At 42.3% G+C, this 18,960-nt stretch overlaps 1 protein-coding gene across 1 annotated transcript in view; it reads left to right on the plus strand.

Annotated features, from left to right (window-relative positions):
* The window catches only part of huwe1 (HECT, UBA and WWE domain containing E3 ubiquitin protein ligase 1), a 31,989-nt gene that overhangs the window by 1,255 nt on the left and 11,774 nt on the right, over positions 1-18,960 (plus strand). The window contains exons 2-53 of the mRNA XM_077724347.1: positions 2,578-2,630; positions 2,724-2,788; positions 3,961-4,059; positions 4,188-4,394; positions 4,512-4,664; positions 4,737-4,799; positions 4,928-5,005; positions 5,106-5,153; positions 5,260-5,428; positions 5,901-6,001; positions 6,076-6,226; positions 6,299-6,426; positions 6,502-6,642; positions 6,732-6,837; positions 6,925-7,032; positions 7,114-7,215; positions 7,676-7,756; positions 7,890-7,996; positions 8,111-8,288; positions 8,360-8,451; positions 8,525-8,727; positions 8,854-8,911; positions 8,987-9,163; positions 9,254-9,499; positions 9,844-9,977; positions 10,057-10,169; positions 10,231-10,407; positions 10,492-10,708; positions 11,298-11,420; positions 11,498-11,735; positions 12,406-12,753; positions 12,884-13,006; positions 13,081-13,176; positions 13,275-13,544; positions 13,632-13,784; positions 13,860-13,987; positions 14,065-14,146; positions 14,375-14,551; positions 14,631-15,176; positions 15,531-15,726; positions 15,989-16,156; positions 16,290-16,438; positions 16,593-16,659; positions 16,769-16,992; positions 17,094-17,305; positions 17,393-17,575; positions 17,679-17,851; positions 17,978-18,117; positions 18,216-18,291; positions 18,372-18,470; positions 18,555-18,679; positions 18,748-18,907. Coding sequence (XP_077580473.1) covers positions 2,744-2,788; positions 3,961-4,059; positions 4,188-4,394; positions 4,512-4,664; positions 4,737-4,799; positions 4,928-5,005; positions 5,106-5,153; positions 5,260-5,428; positions 5,901-6,001; positions 6,076-6,226; positions 6,299-6,426; positions 6,502-6,642; positions 6,732-6,837; positions 6,925-7,032; positions 7,114-7,215; positions 7,676-7,756; positions 7,890-7,996; positions 8,111-8,288; positions 8,360-8,451; positions 8,525-8,727; positions 8,854-8,911; positions 8,987-9,163; positions 9,254-9,499; positions 9,844-9,977; positions 10,057-10,169; positions 10,231-10,407; positions 10,492-10,708; positions 11,298-11,420; positions 11,498-11,735; positions 12,406-12,753; positions 12,884-13,006; positions 13,081-13,176; positions 13,275-13,544; positions 13,632-13,784; positions 13,860-13,987; positions 14,065-14,146; positions 14,375-14,551; positions 14,631-15,176; positions 15,531-15,726; positions 15,989-16,156; positions 16,290-16,438; positions 16,593-16,659; positions 16,769-16,992; positions 17,094-17,305; positions 17,393-17,575; positions 17,679-17,851; positions 17,978-18,117; positions 18,216-18,291; positions 18,372-18,470; positions 18,555-18,679; positions 18,748-18,907 — 7,738 coding nt within the window. The 5' untranslated portion in view covers positions 2,578-2,630; positions 2,724-2,743. The remainder of the gene's footprint in view (positions 1-2,577; positions 2,631-2,723; positions 2,789-3,960; positions 4,060-4,187; positions 4,395-4,511; positions 4,665-4,736; positions 4,800-4,927; positions 5,006-5,105; positions 5,154-5,259; positions 5,429-5,900; positions 6,002-6,075; positions 6,227-6,298; positions 6,427-6,501; positions 6,643-6,731; positions 6,838-6,924; positions 7,033-7,113; positions 7,216-7,675; positions 7,757-7,889; positions 7,997-8,110; positions 8,289-8,359; positions 8,452-8,524; positions 8,728-8,853; positions 8,912-8,986; positions 9,164-9,253; positions 9,500-9,843; positions 9,978-10,056; positions 10,170-10,230; positions 10,408-10,491; positions 10,709-11,297; positions 11,421-11,497; positions 11,736-12,405; positions 12,754-12,883; positions 13,007-13,080; positions 13,177-13,274; positions 13,545-13,631; positions 13,785-13,859; positions 13,988-14,064; positions 14,147-14,374; positions 14,552-14,630; positions 15,177-15,530; positions 15,727-15,988; positions 16,157-16,289; positions 16,439-16,592; positions 16,660-16,768; positions 16,993-17,093; positions 17,306-17,392; positions 17,576-17,678; positions 17,852-17,977; positions 18,118-18,215; positions 18,292-18,371; positions 18,471-18,554; positions 18,680-18,747; positions 18,908-18,960) is intronic.

The raw sequence follows: 18,960 nt of genomic DNA on the forward strand, positions 1-18,960 counted from the left end.
AAAGTTGAATGCCCTTATTTACACTGAAACAAACTAGAGCATACCAGTGTACAGTGATAGAACATTGAATGGTTTGTCCATTGAACCAAAGCAGTTTTACTGAATGTTTTAATTGGGAATTCATGTAAAAGTAACACATCTTCTAAATATTACTTTTTGTTTTTTTAATGCTACTCACTGATGTCTTATGTTGAACAAGACAAAAATCTAGGAAAATTATGCTGTTCATATGAAACAAGCGTATAGCATTGAGCTAAAGGATGCCGGGTTAATGCCAAAACGTAACATATTAGGGTACTAGTTTATCTCATTAGCTGCCATTGACAGAGCTAGATGTCCCATCAAATTTTCACTGGGAGAGGTGGGTATTGGGGAAAAATAAGCACTCAGTGCCAATCTCTTTAAATGAATTGTCAATGGAAAGCATTGACCTACAATTAAATGTTTATTTGAAATAAAAAATAATGTGCTACCATCGGCTGATGGTAATAACAAAGAGTGAGTATGCTGTGTGCAGGCAACTTCTTGAATTTGATTAAGGGACAGCACATTTAAATGAACATATTTGTATTCATGTTAATGAACATATATATGTAAATCTGTAAGATTGTAGCTGAGGGCTTATTTCCATCTTTAGGTGTAGGTTGAAGATAAACAATGACACATTCACACACATTTTTAGACACTGTTGTGATTGCAATTATGTTTGTCTAACAGTAATAGTAATACTTAAAGTACAGGGAAATATAAGTCTGAAAATGTTTGTTTATTAAAGGAATAGTCCATTGCCCTTTGGTTATGGTTAGTTTGCATGTTCATTTTGACAACCAATGTGATTACTATACAAAAAGTGCCAATGTCTTTGGGCCATCGGTATTTCCAGTCGTTATAGTAGAGAGCCGATTTGAATGCACGTGTTTTATGTTACGAGCGTTGTCGTGGACGACTTCAACTTGATTCTCAAGGCAGCACTAGAACTATACGTGATTTCAATATGTGAACCCTTTGTGGAAATTCCAATCGGTCAAATAAAACATGGATGCACTTTTCGCTTGCGTTGTTTGGGGACATTTCGTACTCTATAAGAGTTCGAATGGCGGATATCCAATCGGAGTCCTGTCATTTGCTCACTTTTTTGACTACTCAGACGCCAGTGCCTATGTGCTATGTATACGCGCGGGCAACGTCACTCGTGGCTTAAAAAAACAACCCCAAAAAATAAATAAACATTCAACGTACGAAGGATAAGGGTTGTTCGCACAGCCCAAGCCCGTTCTGTCGCTCCCGCGTTTGTCTCCCGAACATCGAGTGAGAAGCCAAAAGTGTGTCCGTGTGACGACAATGATTCAGCGAGTTGTTCTCCGCGTCAGGGCTTGCTAGCGGTAGCCGGCCAAGCTAGCGCGTGCTACGGCCGTCTGACGATGAGCAGGGGTAAGATTCGCTCGTTTACCCGCCGCACTCATTTCACCTCCCGGCGTGTTAATAATTACGGTCACCGATTGCTCGGTGTTGGCCCAAGGGGAGGGAAAAACTGGACCTTGAACGGGAACTGCGGGCTTTTTTTTTGTTGTTCGGCCTGCACATCCCCGAACTAAATTAGTCCACCGTCTGCCCGGTACAGTGTGCTGGGTTATCCCGAGTTATGGGTTGACAGCTACGAATCGGATGGCGTAAAAAGATAGTTTTGTGATAAAGTTTACCCCGGGTCAGGCACTAGCTCCTGACTGGTATGATTTGGCCGATTTTAACGCGATCTCTGGCTTTTTAAAGGCTTTGAAGTGTATATCTCGACATAGTTAAAAGCGGCTCAGGCTATCGGCAACTCCGCAGCGAATGTCGCCTTGCATTCTCGTTGCCTGTGCCTGGAATGTGTGGTAAAATTACCACTGATCGTGTGTGTGGCTCCGCACATTTTATAAATAAACTCTTAATCATGTACGAAGAGAGCTGAGACGTTAGACAATGTTGAACATTTTTCCATCATGCTGCTGTTAGCGTGTTAGCTCTAGGTAGTCGCCTAGCTCTCCAACTTTAAGCTGTCAGCGCCTAGGTTGTGGCGGTCAAGTCACCCGTGGGCCAGTGTTTATATGGGACGCATAATACTATGAAGCTAGATTGATTGGACTTGTTAGGCCCATTAAAGACGTATATCACATTATTTGACCGATCGCAGTTTGTGGCGAGCTAGTCAGTGGCTAATAGGCTCCCTGCCAGTTTGCTTTGTGATGAGCAGTCAATCGTTAGATGACTCCGTACAATCACTTGCAAACTCAATCACGGTTTCTCGCGTTTTAACGCATAAACCTACTCAGCACTATAGTGGTGTGACATTTTTTTCAAAATTTAATTCAGCTTAGTGGTTTCCCAACAATGCAATATGTTTTAATTCTCAGTCATCACCGTCCAAACCATTTGTTTTAGGAGGGTTGACAATGACCTTTTATTTGCAGTCCTACAAGTTAAAACCACCATTGGTTGTGAATGAGCCATGAAGCCACATCTTTATCATGAGACTTCAGTGTGCAGTTTTTGTTTGAACCCCTTGGTTTACTTTCTGCTGATCTTCTGGTCTTTCAGGTGAAGTGAATCAAACATGTCGTCGATAAGCGGCCATTTCCAAATCCCCATCTGTACGTATGCCTCCAATTAAGCCTATGTCATTACATTGTTTCAAAATGGTTATACAACGTGAAAACAAAGTTCTCGTCCATACTTTTCAACAGGAGCTTCAAATCGATCAACCATGAAGGTGGACAGAAGCAAGTTAAAGAAAACCCCGACAGAAGCTGTAAGTAATCATGATCATTTCTGTTATTTTGTAACGACTGCATTCAGTTCCACGGCAGGACCACACGTTCTATTTTTAATGTAGTATTTTAATTTGTCTCAGTGGTCATTTGTTAAATAGGAATATGCTGTCTTCACCGGGCAAAATCACGGACATTAAGTAAAAAATCTAGAATAGAATACACTTAACAACACCAACATAACTACAAACTGACCTCTGGAAATTGGTGGTAGTTTGTAAATTATAGCCTGTGGTTTGAATCGTGACGCCTGAAGTCATTGACACGAAAATGTGAGCAACACTCAGTTATGTTTTTCTTAAAAAAAATATATATATATAAATATATAAATATATTTACAAATGTATATAAAATAGAGACACTCCTGACACCAGATCAGGTTTAACGTTTGCAGGTTATTTATATACCAGCGGCAGTTGATTATTTCTGTCAGAAAACAAAAGTGGTTTTCCACAGTATAAGATTATTGCAAATGACATTTTTTTGGGTTAACATTTATAATCAAATGATCACAATTGTTGTCAATTAAAAAGCTGTCAGACAGAAGCCATTCGTTTGATTATTGTTTAATGGGGTTTACAACATTGTAGTTGTCACGTGGAATAATTTTTTTTCACATCTTTCATGATTGAAAGTTAACACTTGGTTTATACTGTGTCAAATAAAATAGGGCTGCTTCCATATTTTTTTGGGGATGCTGATTAAAGGACGTTACAGTGATTTTGGTCATTACATGTGCAAGGTTACCACAATGTCTTAAGCATTATTTTTAATCGTTTTATTCCCTAAATTTTACAGTGTGTTGCGGTGCATGAACTTGTGTTTGAGATTTATTTATTTATTCATTTATGTATTTATGTATTATTATTATTATTATTATTATTATTATTATTATTATTATTATTATTATTATTTTCTGTTACATCTTTGGAATTAGAGATTTCTTTTGTTGAATGGTGGTGAGGTTGGATGTGAAATTTGCCCTGGAATTGGCATTAAATTTGTTTCCAAGTGGTCTTTAAAATCTTAAATCTGTAGAATGTTGTTACAGTAATATGATGTTAAATCTGGTCATGATAATTGTCTTACAGTAATCTAATCATGACAAATATTAAGAATCTGTCTAAACTTTATATCCCTTCTAAACTTGCAGCCTGCCGATTGTAGGATACTTATAGATAAACTGAAAGCATGCAGTGATGATCAACTGCTTGTTGAACTTCAGCACATCAAGACCTGGAATATTGGCAAGGTAAGTCTTGAGCAGCCAATACTCTGGACAACAATTGACCAAATTGAATTTCTGCATTTTGATAGGAATGTGTTTCATTTTGACATCCTAACTAGAGTCAAAGATTGCTGATTGTCTGTCCTTTACAGTGTGAGTTGTACCACTGGGTGGATCTGCTAGACCGCTTCGACGGCATTCTGTGTGATGCCGGCCAGACAGTGGAGAATATGTCATGGCTGCTGGTGTGTGACCGGCCAGACAACAGCCAGCTCAAAGCCCTGCTTTTGGCAGTGCTCAATTTTACAGCTCTGCTCATTGAGTACAGCTTCTCCAGGCACCTCTACAGTTCCATTGAGGTCAGTATGGTGATATTCTTAGGTCATGTTTACGTATAGACGCTCCGACACCAACGAGTCGTGCAAGTAGTCACAATCACTAATAAAACTCCTTGATCTTGGCTTTTTCTTTTGCAGCACTTAACCACCTTGTTGGCGTCATGTGACATGCAAGTTGTCCTGTCTGTGCTGAACCTCCTCTACGTGTTCAGTAAGCGGTCCAACTACATAACAAGGCTAGGATCTGACAAAAGAACACCTCTCTTGGCGCGTCTGCAACATTTGGCTGAGGTGGAGTAAACATGGATCGCCATCATCACTTGAAACTAGAAGTAACCTTTTTGTCTCTGTTCACATTTGCAGAGCTGGGGAGGAAAGGAGAATGGCTTTGGCCTTGCTGAGTGCTGTAGGGATCTTCTAATGACGGTAAAGATCTGCAAATGACTTGTGATATTGTCGATGTAGGATTTTGGGATTGATAAATCAGTGGTAAAAAGGGTACTCAAGCAAGCTGTACTTTCCCCCCCTTCACTTCCAATGGTACTGCCTACCAGAAGTATCCTCCCAGCGCTACAACACTGCACTTTGAGTTCTATGCTGAACCAAGCCCTGAAGTCAAAGTGGAGAGGAAGGTAAAGACAAAATGTTTTGGACATAACAATTTTATGGAATATGGGATGATCTATTTTTGTATATCTTGAATTAATTATTTTTAACTAATATTTCCAACAGACAAGCAGTAACACGTTACATTACATCCATATTGAGCAACTTGACAAGGTATGCACTGGTCAGAATGACATTAACACAGATTTTGAACTTGAATCTTAAAAATTCTACTTTTTTCCCCTTGAATCTTAAACATTGTACTTTTTTCCCCTCTCAGATTTCAGACAGTCCATCTGAAATCATGGAGTCACTCACAGTGATGTACAACATACCTAAAGACAAGCAGACACTGCTTTTCACTCACATTCGACTGGCTCATGGCTTTTCAAATCACAAGAAGAGGCTGCAGGCTGTACAAGCCAGATTGCACGCCATCTCAATACTGGGTGAGTTGAAGCTGTCAGATGTAAACGAGGAGGATAATAGTTTAACTCATTTAAAAATAAAATGCATGTCTTGTTTTGAATTTGGATGCTAGGCAGCAGTCTGCTCTTGGTGTTCTCCAAATTTCCTATTATAACAAATAAAATTAATTCATTTTAAAATTAACAATCGTCTTGATGAAATTAAAATGAATAACCCTGGCAATCAACTGTGGTGACAGCTTTCAATGACATGTACTCTCTTCCTAATATTTAACTAGTGGCCTACCACTGGCAATGGTAATATCCAATTCCTAATAGTGGGAGGAGGGCTGTGATTACTCATCTTTCAGTCTTGACGGCGATGGTTTTCTTGCAAGCCTTCCCATTTCAAAGCCGATACGTTTCAGATCGTCAATGACAGCCACTGAGTTAAATGAACGTTTTAGCATTAGGTGTTCATCTTTGAAAATCTGTTTTTTGCCTCTTCTTGCAGTCTATTCAAATGCACTTGGCGAGTCCACGAATAGCATTCTGTATAATGGCTTGATAGAGGAGCTTGTGGATGTTTTGCAGATTACAGACAAACAACTTGTGGTAGGTGACCTCCCCATCTAAGCACTCTGACGGTCGTGTAAGCTTTAGTTTGAAAGGTACAATGCTTTCTTCAGGATATCAAAGCGGCATCTTTGCGCACTTTAACATCCATTGTCCATTTGGAGAGAACACCCAAACTTTCCAACATCATTGACTGCACCGGCACAGCCTCCTACCACGGCTTCTTGCCTGTGTTAGTGCGCAACTGTATACAAGCAATGATCGGTGAGTCTTCTTTTGCTTGCATTTGGATTGGCGACCCTGTACGGCGGTTTAAATTTTGAATCTTTTCGCCAGATCCTTTGATGGAACCTTACCCACACCAGTTTGCCACTGCACTCTTTTCCTTCCTCTATCATTTGGCCAGCTACGATGCTGGGGGTGAAGCCCTTGTCTCTTGTGGAATGATGGAAGCCCTCTTGAAGGTAAACATTGCTGCCTTGAACATTCGTCCCCTGTCAAAGCTGTTTCCTTTTTGATAGCATCTGTCCTCTTTGCAGGTAATCAAATTTTTGGGAGACGAGCAAGATCAGATTACTTTTGTAACAAGAGCGGTTCGGGTCGTGGACCTAATCACCAACCTCGACATGGCTGCCTTCCAGTCACACAGCGGCCTTTCCATTTTCATCTGCAGACTAGAGGTCGGTTCTCATGGCTCCGATGTCCCGAATCATTGAAATTTAAACAAACTTACAGAGTCATTCTTTTCTCTGGTAATTGACACCTGTAGCATGAAGTGGACCTGTCAAGAAAAGAGTGCCCGTTTGTTATTAAGCCAAAGATCCGAAGGCCAAGGCCTACTGTAGAGTCTGAAGACATGGACACAGACATGGAGAGTAAGTCAGCGAAATCATTAAAAAAAAAAAGTCCAAGGTTTTCAGGTTCTCTATTATATTTAACTTTATATACTATATATACAACAGCATTGGATGTGACCATGGAAAGCAGCCCTGGGCCGTCAACATCTTCTGCTTCCAGACCAGATGTAGAGCCAAAAGTGCAGAGCAGCACTGCAATCACTCCCCGTGCAGGTGGGGGCCTTACGTTTTAACAAAGAACACTAGATATTGCTAAAGAACAAATATTTATATATATATTTTTTTTTTCTCTAGGCATGCAATGTATTCCCCAGCGGGCAGCCCTGTTAAAGTCAATGCTAAATTTCCTGAAGAAAGCCATCCAAGACCCTGCCTTTTCTGATGGCATTCGCCATGGTGAGTCTGTGACACCCTTTCATTCGCTACAGTCCCCCTAAAAGAATTAGAAGACATTTAGAAAAGTGGCCTTCATGTGAAAGAAGGTTGCATAAAGTACTTAGGTATGCAAAGCAGGCATTTTTCCTTTCTTTTTTGATAATGGAGAACATTTTTAAATAAAAAAGCAAAAGACTGCTTGCATGAGCGTCCATCCATTGTGGACAAACGTAACGGAAGTCACGCTACACGTTAATGGCACACAGACTATTATATTTTAAACAGGTAAAAAGTAGAAAATAGACGTCTGAAACTCACACAATGTACGTTTCACTTCCTGGGTCTATTGTTTAAATTTGTCTCCACTATTAGTTTTTTAACTTTATTGAAACAGATTTTCCCTGAAAGCTGTTGTCTGTCCCTTTTTAAAACGCTAGTTTGTAGTTTGTGTTCACTCTTTTTCTCCATACTTTTTTTCAAGTAATGGATGGATCCTTGCCTACCTCACTTAAGCACATCATCAGTAATGCAGAATACTACGGACCCTCACTGTTTCTTCTTGGTGAGTCCCGTCCCTGTTATTTCTGAAAATGTTAAACTCTCCTTGAAATGACTCTGTCATTTTATTGTGTGTTTTTGTGTTTTAATAATGCTGTTGCTTTTTTTCCCCTTCTTGTCCCTTTTTGGGTTTGTAGCAACCGAGGTTGTGACGGTGTTTGTGTTCCAGGAGCCATCTCTTCTTTCCTCCTTGCAGGACAATGGTCTCACTGATGTCATGCTCCATGCTCTCCTCATTAAAGACGTATGTTTTGAGAGCTTTTTTGAAACAAGTTTAACAATACCCAATTTAAGAGGTGTTTCATGTTGCTGTGGCACATGGCCTTCAGTGTATTACTGTTGTTTCAATTTTAATTAGGTTCCTGCTACCCGTGAAGTCTTGGGATCTCTCCCCAATGTGTTCAGCGCCTTGTGCCTGAATGCCAGAGGCCTCCTCTCATTCGTTCAATGTCAGCCCTTTGAGCGCCTCTTCAAAGTGCTCTTGTCCCCTGACTACCTACCTGCCATGCGACGGCGACGCAGTTCTGACCCATTGGGTGAGTTTTCCTGCGGAGCCATTTTTGCGGCCTGGATATCCTACTTGAGCCGTGCATTAATCTCCCTGTAGGTGACACGGCATCAAATTTGGGAAGTGCTGTAGATGAACTAATGAGACACCAACCAACTTTAAAAACAGATGCCACGACTGCAATCATCAAGGTAAAATCATTGAGGATTTTCTCTTGTCATTTCCATGTTTGGACGTTCTAATAAGTTCATTTCTTTTTTTCAGTTACTGGAGGAGATATGCAACTTGGGCCGAGCTCCCGAATACGTATGCCAAAAACCATCTATCCAGAAAGCTGATGGTACTGTGGCTGTGCCACCAGCACGCTCCAGCCACGCAGCTGAAGAAGCTTCAAGTGAGGATGAAGAGGAAGAGGAGGCCCTCCACACTTTTAGCCAGCAGCAGGGGGAAGCAGAGAGCAACAGACAGTCAGTGCCACTTGAATTGTTTGACATTGGGTTAAGATAGCAATAACGCTGATATTTATTCATAGTCAATGTCATATTTATTTTATGTTCTTCGCGCCATTAATTTTTTACACACATTCCTTTTAGGGTGGTTGGAACTGAGGAGCGAATACCTATCCCTTTAATGGATTACATTTTGAATGTGGTACGTGTGGGTTCTTGTGTAGGCTTAATTTTATTTCAGCTGCAAAACAATTCCTAACGTGTGGCGTTTTTCCAGATGAAGTTTGTAGAATCCATACTTAGCAACAATACGACAGATGACCACTGTCAGGAGTTTGTGAACCAGAAGGGGCTGCTACCTCTGGTTTCTATATTGGGGTTGCCCAACCTACCTATAGATTTTCCCACTTCAGCAGCATGCCAAGCTGTTGCTGGTGTGTGCAAGTCAATTTTGGTGAGTTGAGTTTCACCTTTCCTTATCTTCAAAAACCAAATTTCAACTGGTGCTTTAACCCTACTATTGCTGTTCATTCCATGTATTAAGACTCTTTCGCATGAGCCTAAAGTACTTCAGGAGGGATTGTGCCAACTGGACACTATTCTAACTTCGCTGGAGCCCCTACATCGGCCAATTGAGGTCCCCGGGGGATCTGTACTCCTGAGGGAGCTGGCTAATGCCGGTCATGTCACTGACGCCACATTGTCGGCTCGGGCGACGCCACTGCTACATGCGCTGACTGCGGCACACGCATACATTCTAATGTTTGTGCACACATGTCGTGTGGGACAGGTAAATACTCATTTTGGAATCAGATTGTTTCAATTAAAAAGAATACGTTTTCGGTTCCGTTTGTCTCTGTGTTTGTATGTTTGTGTTCATGATAACTCACAGGTAAATAATGGGTTGTCATATATGCAGGATATTTGTAACATGGAACAGAAGAAATGATAAATTGTGTCCAAGGTCAAAGTGGTCAGAAAAACAATTCCACTAATGATTTGTCTATAACTCAAGTTTGCAATTTAGGTGATTTGATGAGAATAGGGGGTCAGAAGTGGGGTCATGCTTTAAAATTGCGTACTTTTTTTTGAGTCTTTGATTGTTTTTATTCTCTTTTTGTCTCTTTTCAACAGAGTGAGATTAGGGCAATCTCTGTCAATCAGTGGGGATCCCAGTTGGGCTTGAGTGTTCTCAACAAGTTGAGCCAACTTTACTGTTCACTGGTGTGGGAGAGTACAGTTTTGCTCTCTCTTTGCACACCCAACAGGTATCATTTCTACTGATTGCACCTTTATTGTGCCACTATCGCCCAAAAACACACCGTTAAACTCATTTGTCTTATACAGCCTGCCAACAGGGTGTGAGTTTGGTCAAGCAGATATGCAAAAACTCTTGCCCAAAGAGGAGAAACCCTCTACTACTGCTGCAACTACCACAACACCTGGTTCCAGGAAAACTGGTAACATTTAATTGTTAAAAATTAAAGTTCCTCCCAATCAACTTGTTGCTTTCATCAACAGAATCAGAGGCAGTAGAGTCTACCAGTAGCAGCGGACTGTTGGACGGCATGGGTTTAGATGGTGATAGCCTGGCTCCCATGGAGACAGACGAGCCCATCTCAACAGACCCTAAGGCCAAGTCCAAGCTGACCCCAGCAATGGCCACGCGCATTAAACAAATTAAACCCCTTCTTTCTGGTGAGTTATCCAATCCAATTTAAGTTGTTTTGCTCTTCAATTTGAGTAGATCTCTCACCAACGTTGTCATTTGTTCATGTTCAGCATCATCTCGGCTGGGCAGGGCACTTGCTGAGCTCTTTGGCCTGCTGGTGAAGTTGTGTGTTGGTTCTCCAGTGCGTCAACGCCGCTCCCACCATGCCACAAGCACAGGCACTACACCCACACCTGCTGCCCGAGCCACTGCCTCTGCACTAACAAAACTCCTCACCAAGGGTCTGAGCTGGCAGCCCCCACCCTATACACCCACTCCTCGCTTTAGGTAATGCTTTGTATATTATCAATGTGATGTTTATTAAAGTTTTTTCATAAGTAGAGCAACGTTTTATAATATAAACAAAAATCCTTGAATTGTTTCATGTCCACCCCAAATCATATCCACTAAACCCTGAAGTTATAGATTGACCACACTTGGAAAAAGTCACAAAACAACAGTAAATGTCATTTAGGCATGTTGGAACTCCCTGATGAGCGAGGGCACACGAAAAGCATAATAGAATCACAGATTCTTCCTAACCAATGGGAGACCAGTGCGGTGTTGGTAGATGGCCAATGAGAGCAACTCTCTTACCTCAATTTCAAAATGAATTACAGGATGCTACCAGTTTATTCGCGATTTGGACGGCTGCAAAGCTGATTTTTTTATATATATTTTACGTTTCACAACTTGAATTTTCTTGTCTTCAGAGATGGAAATTTTACGTAAAGGCATTTCATAAGTTATTTGTTAGTTGGGCCTTTTTGTAAGGGTATTACGTATGTATTATTATTTTACTATTACTATTTACCATATACTTGAAAAAAACAGTCATTAAGTGTCTTTCAGTTTTGTGTTGTTGTGTGTCTCACAGGCTCACTTTTTTCATCTGCTCTGTTGGCTTCACATCGCCTATGTTGTTTGATGAAAGAAAATACCCATACCACCTAATGCTTCAAAAGTTTTTCTGCTCTGGTGGACACGATGCCTTGTTTGAGTAAGTAACTTATACTTATTTTGTGTTATCATTAGATGCACTGTGATTTTCCACGTTTCTCCCTCCTTTTACTGTAGGACATTTAACTGGGCCCTATCAATGGGTGGAAAGGTCCCTGTGTCAGAGGGTCTTGAGCATACAGAATTACCAGATGGAACAGGAGAGTTCCTAGATGCTTGGTTGATGCTAGTGGAGAAGATGGTGAATCCAAGTACTGTTTTGGACTCGCCACATTCCCTGCCAGCCAAAATGCCTGGGGTCACGCCAACCACGCCCCAGTTTAGTGCCCTTCGGTTTCTCATCGTCACCCAGAAGGTGAATTTAAAGCTTTCTAGGCTCAAGTCTAATGTATCCTCTGATCAAAACTCTTTGTATGTGTCAGTTGCATAGTAAAAAGGACACCAAACCAATTTTTATTTTGCACAAATTATGCCTACCATAAACAATCATTCTGACTTGATAAATCGCCAATATTTTTTTAATTAGTCCATTCATATAGCAAATATGTCACAAAAGTCCTCCAACTGTGACCTTGGTTACCTACCATATCATTCTAACGAAATATTTTAAGTAAACATGACTCAAATTCTTTGACTTCCCTAATTTGAAGTATTTCTAAATCTTTAAGTCAATAATATAAGCATAATCACTGAGGTCAATTAACTTTCATGCTAAAGTAGGTGGGACATACTTGAACGAATGGGTAAATTGAACTTGAAATGGTAAGTTGTGTGAAACGGTTGCAAATGCGCTTCCTACGCCTTCTAAGAGCATGCTGGCAATAGAACTGTGGGTTGTGACATGTGGTTCAGTTGTCTCCACAGCAACATTTGGGCCTAAATGTCATCAGGCGCAGACCAGATATGATGTTAAACCCACTGTAGGCCTTTGCTTGCTTTATTTTGTTACGCTTCTGTTGTTAGAAATGATTTGTAGAAACTGTAGTCATATTGCTAACGATGCTCTTTTTTTTCCTTGAATATAGGCAGCATTCAGCTGCATCCGCAGTCTATGGAATAGGAAGCCTCTTAAAGTTTATGGAGGCAGGATGGCTGAATCCATGCTTGCCATCCTTTGCCACATCCTGCGGGGTGAGCCAGTCATCCAGGAGCGCCTAGCCAAAGAGAGAGAGGGTACAGTGCGACCAGACGAGGAGAGCACTCCTCCTGCCGCTCTGGTACCAAGTGCAGCCCCAGGTGGATCTACCACCAGCGGGGAGACACCAGCCGCCACTGCACCACCTGCTGGCGTGCCAGCTGTGGGAGCGGCTGAGGAGTCCACTAATTCCACTCAGAGACGGGAGCCCCAGGTTAACCAGGCTCAGCTTACGCAGGTAAATTGGATTTCATTTTTGAATTACATTTTCAGGAATTGTGTTTATGTCCTTGAAAAAAAAAAAGTACCATTTTCTGGTGACTGATGTTTTCTCTGAAAAAACATTTGAAATGTTTCTCAAATTTTAGCTGATGGATATGGGCTTCTCAAGAGAGCATGCAATGGAGGCCCTCTTGAACACCAGTACCATGGAGCAAGCCACAGAATATCTCCTCACACACCCTCCTCCTCACCTTGGGGGAGCAGTAAGGGTAAATCTTGCAACACGTTTGACATTCACTTTTGAAACGATCATTCATTCAGGGAATCATTTTTTTTTGTCTAGGATCTGTCCATGTCTGAAGAAGACCAAATGATGAGAGCAATTGCTATGTCACTCGGCCAGGAAGTCAGCATGGAGCAACGTTCTGACTCACCCGAGGTATGTCTTTCTTTCTCAATGTTGAAATTGCACCTGAATTCAAACCAGCGAGCGGATAGTAGGGGGAAACTTGATGAATAACACCCCACGTTTCTTAGGAAGCAGCACGTCGACGCGAGGAAGAGGACAGGAGAGCTAGGGAACGAGCTGAGGAGGAAGAAGCCCGCTGCTTAGAGCGCTTCATGGAGGCTGAACCCCTTGACCCACAGGAGCTGCACACCTTCACTGATGCTATGCTTCCTGGCTGCTTCCACCTTCTGGACGAGCTACCTGACACAGTCTACCGACTTTGTGACCTGCTTATGACTGCTATTAAGCGGAGTGGCCCTGAGTACAGAGATCTCATCCTCGGCCAGGTTGTCGACCAGGTTAGAGACTTTGAACTTAATGATGCCTTACATTTGTCCCAAATTTGGAACTTGAGATCAAATAAGTTTGAGCTTTGGTGTTTCTAGGTGTGGGATGCAGCAGATGTGCTGATCAAGGCGGCTGTACCTCTAACAACCAGTGACACAAAGACTGTGTCTGAATGGACGAAACAGATGGCCACACTACCCCAGGCATCAAAGCTGGCTACTCGAATTCTGTTACTCACTTTGTTATTTGAGGTAAGGAAATTCTTTTTGCGATAGGACGGGGATAATACATTCTGGGCATTAATCACTTTTGTTCTTCCTCAAAAGGAACTGAAGCTCGTGTGCACCACTGTGGTAGAGAGAAGTGGCATTCTGGATTTGCTGATTAAGTTGCTTGAAGTGGTTCAACCATGTTTGCAAGCTGCCAAGGAACAGAAAGACATACAGACACCAAAGTGAGTTTCTTGGTTTATGAGCCCAACAAAAGTGCCCCTCCCCCTTCTAACATTTGATATATTTATATTTTCAATAGGTGGATTACACCAGTTTTATTGATTATCGACTTTTATGAGAAAATGGCAGTTTCTTCAAAGCGGAGATCACAAATGAACAAGGTAAGTCCTTCGCTCTTTCCAGATCAGAACACCGCTAAGAGCCCGCACCCATATATGTGGATCCTATGGGCCACAATATTAATCCTACAGTCCAGGTCTCAACTAGAATTTTATTATTTATTTTTGTTTTCAACCATTAATGTATTATTATTACTTAAATAGTATTTTACGCCCTCCCTGTACATCCCTGGTTGTAACTAATCCTTTGTACCTGTGTTTCCTCTGAAGTATCTTCAGCCTAATGGGAACAACTGGAGATGGTTTGATGACCGCTCGGGACGTTGGTGCAGTTACAGCGCCTCTAACAACAGTACTATCGATTCGGCATGGCGAGCCGGGGAAAGTAGTGTCCGCTTCACAGCTGGACGCAGGAGATATACAGTTCAGTTTAACAACATGGTGCAGGTATACACAGATGCTTTGTCCAGGGAACAGTTGGTGTTTGGGTTCCTTTCCAATTGAATGACAACAATTGTTGTTGTAGGTCAATGAGGAGACGGGGAACCGGCGGCCAGTAATGTTGACTGTTCAAAGAGTGCCACGTTTGCCCAAACCTGCCAAGACCGGATGCATTACAGACACGGAGAGAGAAGAGGGAGAACGGTGTAAAGCAGAAGAAACACAGACCGATATTGACTCTGTCGCAGCAGTGGAAATGACTGCGCCCAAGGATGCTTCATGCCAACTTAAGGATGTGCCTCCTGGCCCCACAACTTCCCAAGAATCTGACTCCATGCAAGGCTCGAATGTTGTAGGCCTGAGTGACGACATGACCACCGTTCTCATCCGCGCTTGCGTCAGCATGATTAGTGTCCCTGTGGACCCAGACACTCTCCATGCTACACTGAGGCTCTGCTTACGATTGACACGGAATCACCACTATGCCATGATGTTTGCTGAGCTGAAAAGCACTCGAATGATTCTTGGGCTGACACAGACATCTGGATTCAATGGCTTCACTCCCCTCGTTACGCTGCTCTTCAGACACATCATTGAAGATCCAGCTACTCTTCGGCACACTATGGAAAAGGTTGTTGTACAGTCGAGTGCTGTACTTATTTAGTTACTATTTTTTCTCGCCTATGGGGCACACTGACTTAAAGGGCGCTGTCTCACTTGTGCAATTTCTGTATTTAGCCCATACAAAAGGCGCTCCCGGTCAATGGGTGCAACATATGGTAATGCAAGCATAAAATTTAGTCAGGATCATGCAGAATTTAGTGCCTACTCAAGGCGCACCGACCTATTGGGTGTCCACTTTAGAAGAAAATGTTTTACTTTGAAGTGTGCCTTATAGGTGTGAAAATATGGCATATTTTTCTGAATCAACATAACCTAGGAATAGTACGAAGTGGTGTATGTAAAAACCTCCTGATTTTGACAGGTGGTGAGATCTGCAGTGACCAGTGGAGCAGGCAGTACCACCTCTGGAGTGGTGTCAGGCAGCCTCGGCTCAAGAGAAATTAACTATATCCTGCGCGTTTTGGGCCCCGCCTCCTGCCGTAACCCAGAGTGCTTTGCTGAAACCGCTAGCAATTGTGTCCGCATTGCTCTGCCGGCACCTCGTGGAGCTGGCACAGGTGAGCAAATCAAGTTGTCATTGAGTTGTTAGCTTTTAAATTTGTGTTCACATACCGTATTTATTCGACGCACAAAATTTTGTGTGTTCAGCATTTGCCAGTTCCCAGTACCTCTGTGCAATTCTTCTTTCTTTCTAAGAAAAAAAAAAGTGGGAAAAAAAACGTATACCAATTTTTAGTCACAAATTATGGGTGCGCGTAATACTCAAAATACGGTATTTATTTTTGCTAACTACCATTTATTTGTGTTTTGTTTCCATAGCTTCTGATGACGAGTTTGAAAATCTTCGTATTAAGGGGCCCAATGCCGTGCAACTGGTGAAAACAACTCCGCTGAAATTGTCCCCGTTGCCTTCCATTCCTGACACTATCAAGGAGGTGATATACGACATGCTCAATGCCTTGGCAGCATACCATGCGCCGGAAGAACGTAAGATATTATAATTGAGTATTTTATCGTTTAATATACATCTGGGCAAATCAGATGTCATACATTTAATGTTAAAAAAAATTTCACCATTGACCAAAATTGATTCCTGAAAATATTATTTTTTGTTATACAGCCGAGCGTCCAGAAGAACGTGTGGCAGCTGTTCCTGGTGGTCAAGACTTGTGTCAGATATTGCAGGATGTCGGTGATGATGTTTATCAACAGTACCGTCTCACAAGACAGGGCAGTGACTTTGACTCCCAGTCTGCGTTCCATATCAATGTAAGTCTATGTCTTCGCTGTTGACTTCCAGATTTCAGCTCCTTCCTCTGGTGGTCACACAGAATTCATAAAACCATAGTGAAAAATTATGATTTATTTTTAATTCTTGTCAAGCTCCGTGAACCTGTTCGCTTAAAATGTTCCTTTCTTTCAGAGTCAAGTTTTTGCGGCGGACGGAGCTGTGGCAGAAACATCGCAGTCAGGGACTCCACAAGGAGAAGGTGATTTGTTTGTTATTCTTCGAAAAGCCAATTTCCTTGTTAACTTTTTGATGGTTTTCAATGAACTTTTGTGTGATTATTAGTGATTTAATCTGCTGATTTTTCTCAGTTTCTACACCTGAAGATATGCGGGAGGAAAAGAAAGAGCAAGAAGGAGAAAAGAGTAGCAACTCAGAGGAGGCAAAAGCTGCAAAGGTAAAGGCAAGCAAACCTCTAATGCCTACCTCCACCATCCTGAGACTGCTGGCTGAACTGGTGCGCTCCTATGTTGGCATTGCCACACTAATTGCCTCTTACTGCTACACTGCAGGACAGTCTGAGCTCATCAAGGAGGTGGGTAACAAGTTCCGCTTAGTTTTGTCTGAGTGTTTTGTGGTGCCTTTTGCTTTCAGTGCAAAATTTCTCTTGACTTAATCCATTTTTTCTCTACACAGGACTGCAGTGTGCTCGCATTTGTGCTCGACCACTTGCTGCCTCACACCCAAAATTCAGAGGACAAGGACACCCCAGCCTTGGCCCGTCTGTTTCTAGCCAGCCTTGCAGCTGCTGGCACTGGCACAGATGCTCAGGTTGCTCTGGTTACTGAGGTGAAGGCTGCTCTTAGTCGAGCTTTAGGAATGACAGAAGGTGCTGAGAAACATGCTAGGTAAAAAGGAGGACTTGTATTACACTCGGAAAATATTACAACCATTTAACAGTGTGGCACACTTCAGTTACTCTTCTTCTGTCACAGGCTTCAGGCAGTCATGTGCATTATCAGCACCATCATGGAATCATGTCCCTCCACATCCAGTTTCTATAGCACAGCAGCAGCCAAGACACAACACAATGGCATGAATAATATCATCCGGCTCTTTCTCAAGAAAGGACTGGTCAGTGACTTGGCTCGTGTGCCTCACAGTTTGGATTTGTCTAGGTATGTGTTTGGCTCTATTGTAATTGAGATTTCCGAAATGTGTGTGGACAAATAGTGCCGCAGTGGATTCGAGAGTATAATGATAAATATTGATTTGGTTTAGCCCCAACATGGCCAACACAGTGAACGCTGCCCTCAAGCCTCTGGAAACTCTGTCCCGCATTGTTAACCAGCCCAGCAGCTTGTTTGGGAGTAAAGGATGCTCCAGCAAAAACAAGACCGAGCATGACACTGTGGGTGCTGCTCGCGATAGCAACAGCAACACTCAAGATCAAGGTATCCACATTCACTTTAACGCTACTTAAGTATCTGCAGTGTCTCTCCTCCCCGGGATAAATTACATCGAGAATTCCCAGTGTTTGCAAAGATGGAATTAACGGAGGCCTGCCATTTGTTTTACAGGTGAATCTGGTGAGGCAGAGCCAGTGGAGGACAATCATAGGGTGCAGGGAACAGACAGTGATTTGATGGATGGAGAAACGGAGGGCGATACAGTGGTGATTGCTGGTCAGCCAGAGGTTCTCAGCACGCAGGCAATGCAGGTTACTACCGTTGTTTTAGACCAGCTAATTCTATGTTGGTTCACTATATCATCATGTGTAACCTAGTTTCTGTTTAAAACATGACATGCTGGATGAAGGTGGAGAATGAGTTGGTGGATTTGATTGATGAGCTGCTTGAGAGAGATGGCGGTACTCTCAATAGTACAATCATCGGTAAGCCTTGGTTCCAGGTCTGCATTTAAAAGTGGAAGAATATGAGGGTTTGATAGTTCTAATTGGTGTTTTGGCTTCAGTCGGGCAAAGTGCTGAGGACCAATCCCAAGAGGATGTGCTAATGGAAGAGGCCCCCTCCAATATTAGTCAGGCATCCACTCTCCAGGCAAACAGAGAAGGTTAATTTATTAATCAAAAATGGTTTTGAAACATAACAATATGCTTTGTCACAGAAATAATAATAATTTGTCCTATATGATTAGACTCCATGAATATCCTGGAACCAGAGGATGAGGAACACACACAAGAGGAAGACTCCAGTGGCAGCAATGATGATGACGACAGCCAGGATGAAGAGGAGGAAGAAGAAGAGGAGGAGGAGGACCCGGTTAGATTCAATCAGTGGTTTGTTTATCGGATGTTGACCAAAAACTCATGATTGCGACTCATTCTCAGGATGATGAGGAAGGAGATGAGGACGATGATGACGAAGGTTCAGAGATGGAGTTGGATGAGGATTTCCCTGACATCAATGCTGCCCCTCACATCCGCTTTGAGCGGTTTGACAGGGATGATGACCTCATCATTGAATTTGACAACATGTTTTCCAACAGCGGTAAGTTGGCACAGTTTTCAATTAGGCCCACTCTACCTGAATGTCAAACATCA

This window comes from Stigmatopora nigra, chromosome 1 (assembly GCF_051989575.1).
Source record: "Stigmatopora nigra isolate UIUO_SnigA chromosome 1, RoL_Snig_1.1, whole genome shotgun sequence".
In the NCBI taxonomy this organism is placed as follows: Eukaryota; Metazoa; Chordata; class Actinopteri; order Syngnathiformes; family Syngnathidae; genus Stigmatopora; species Stigmatopora nigra.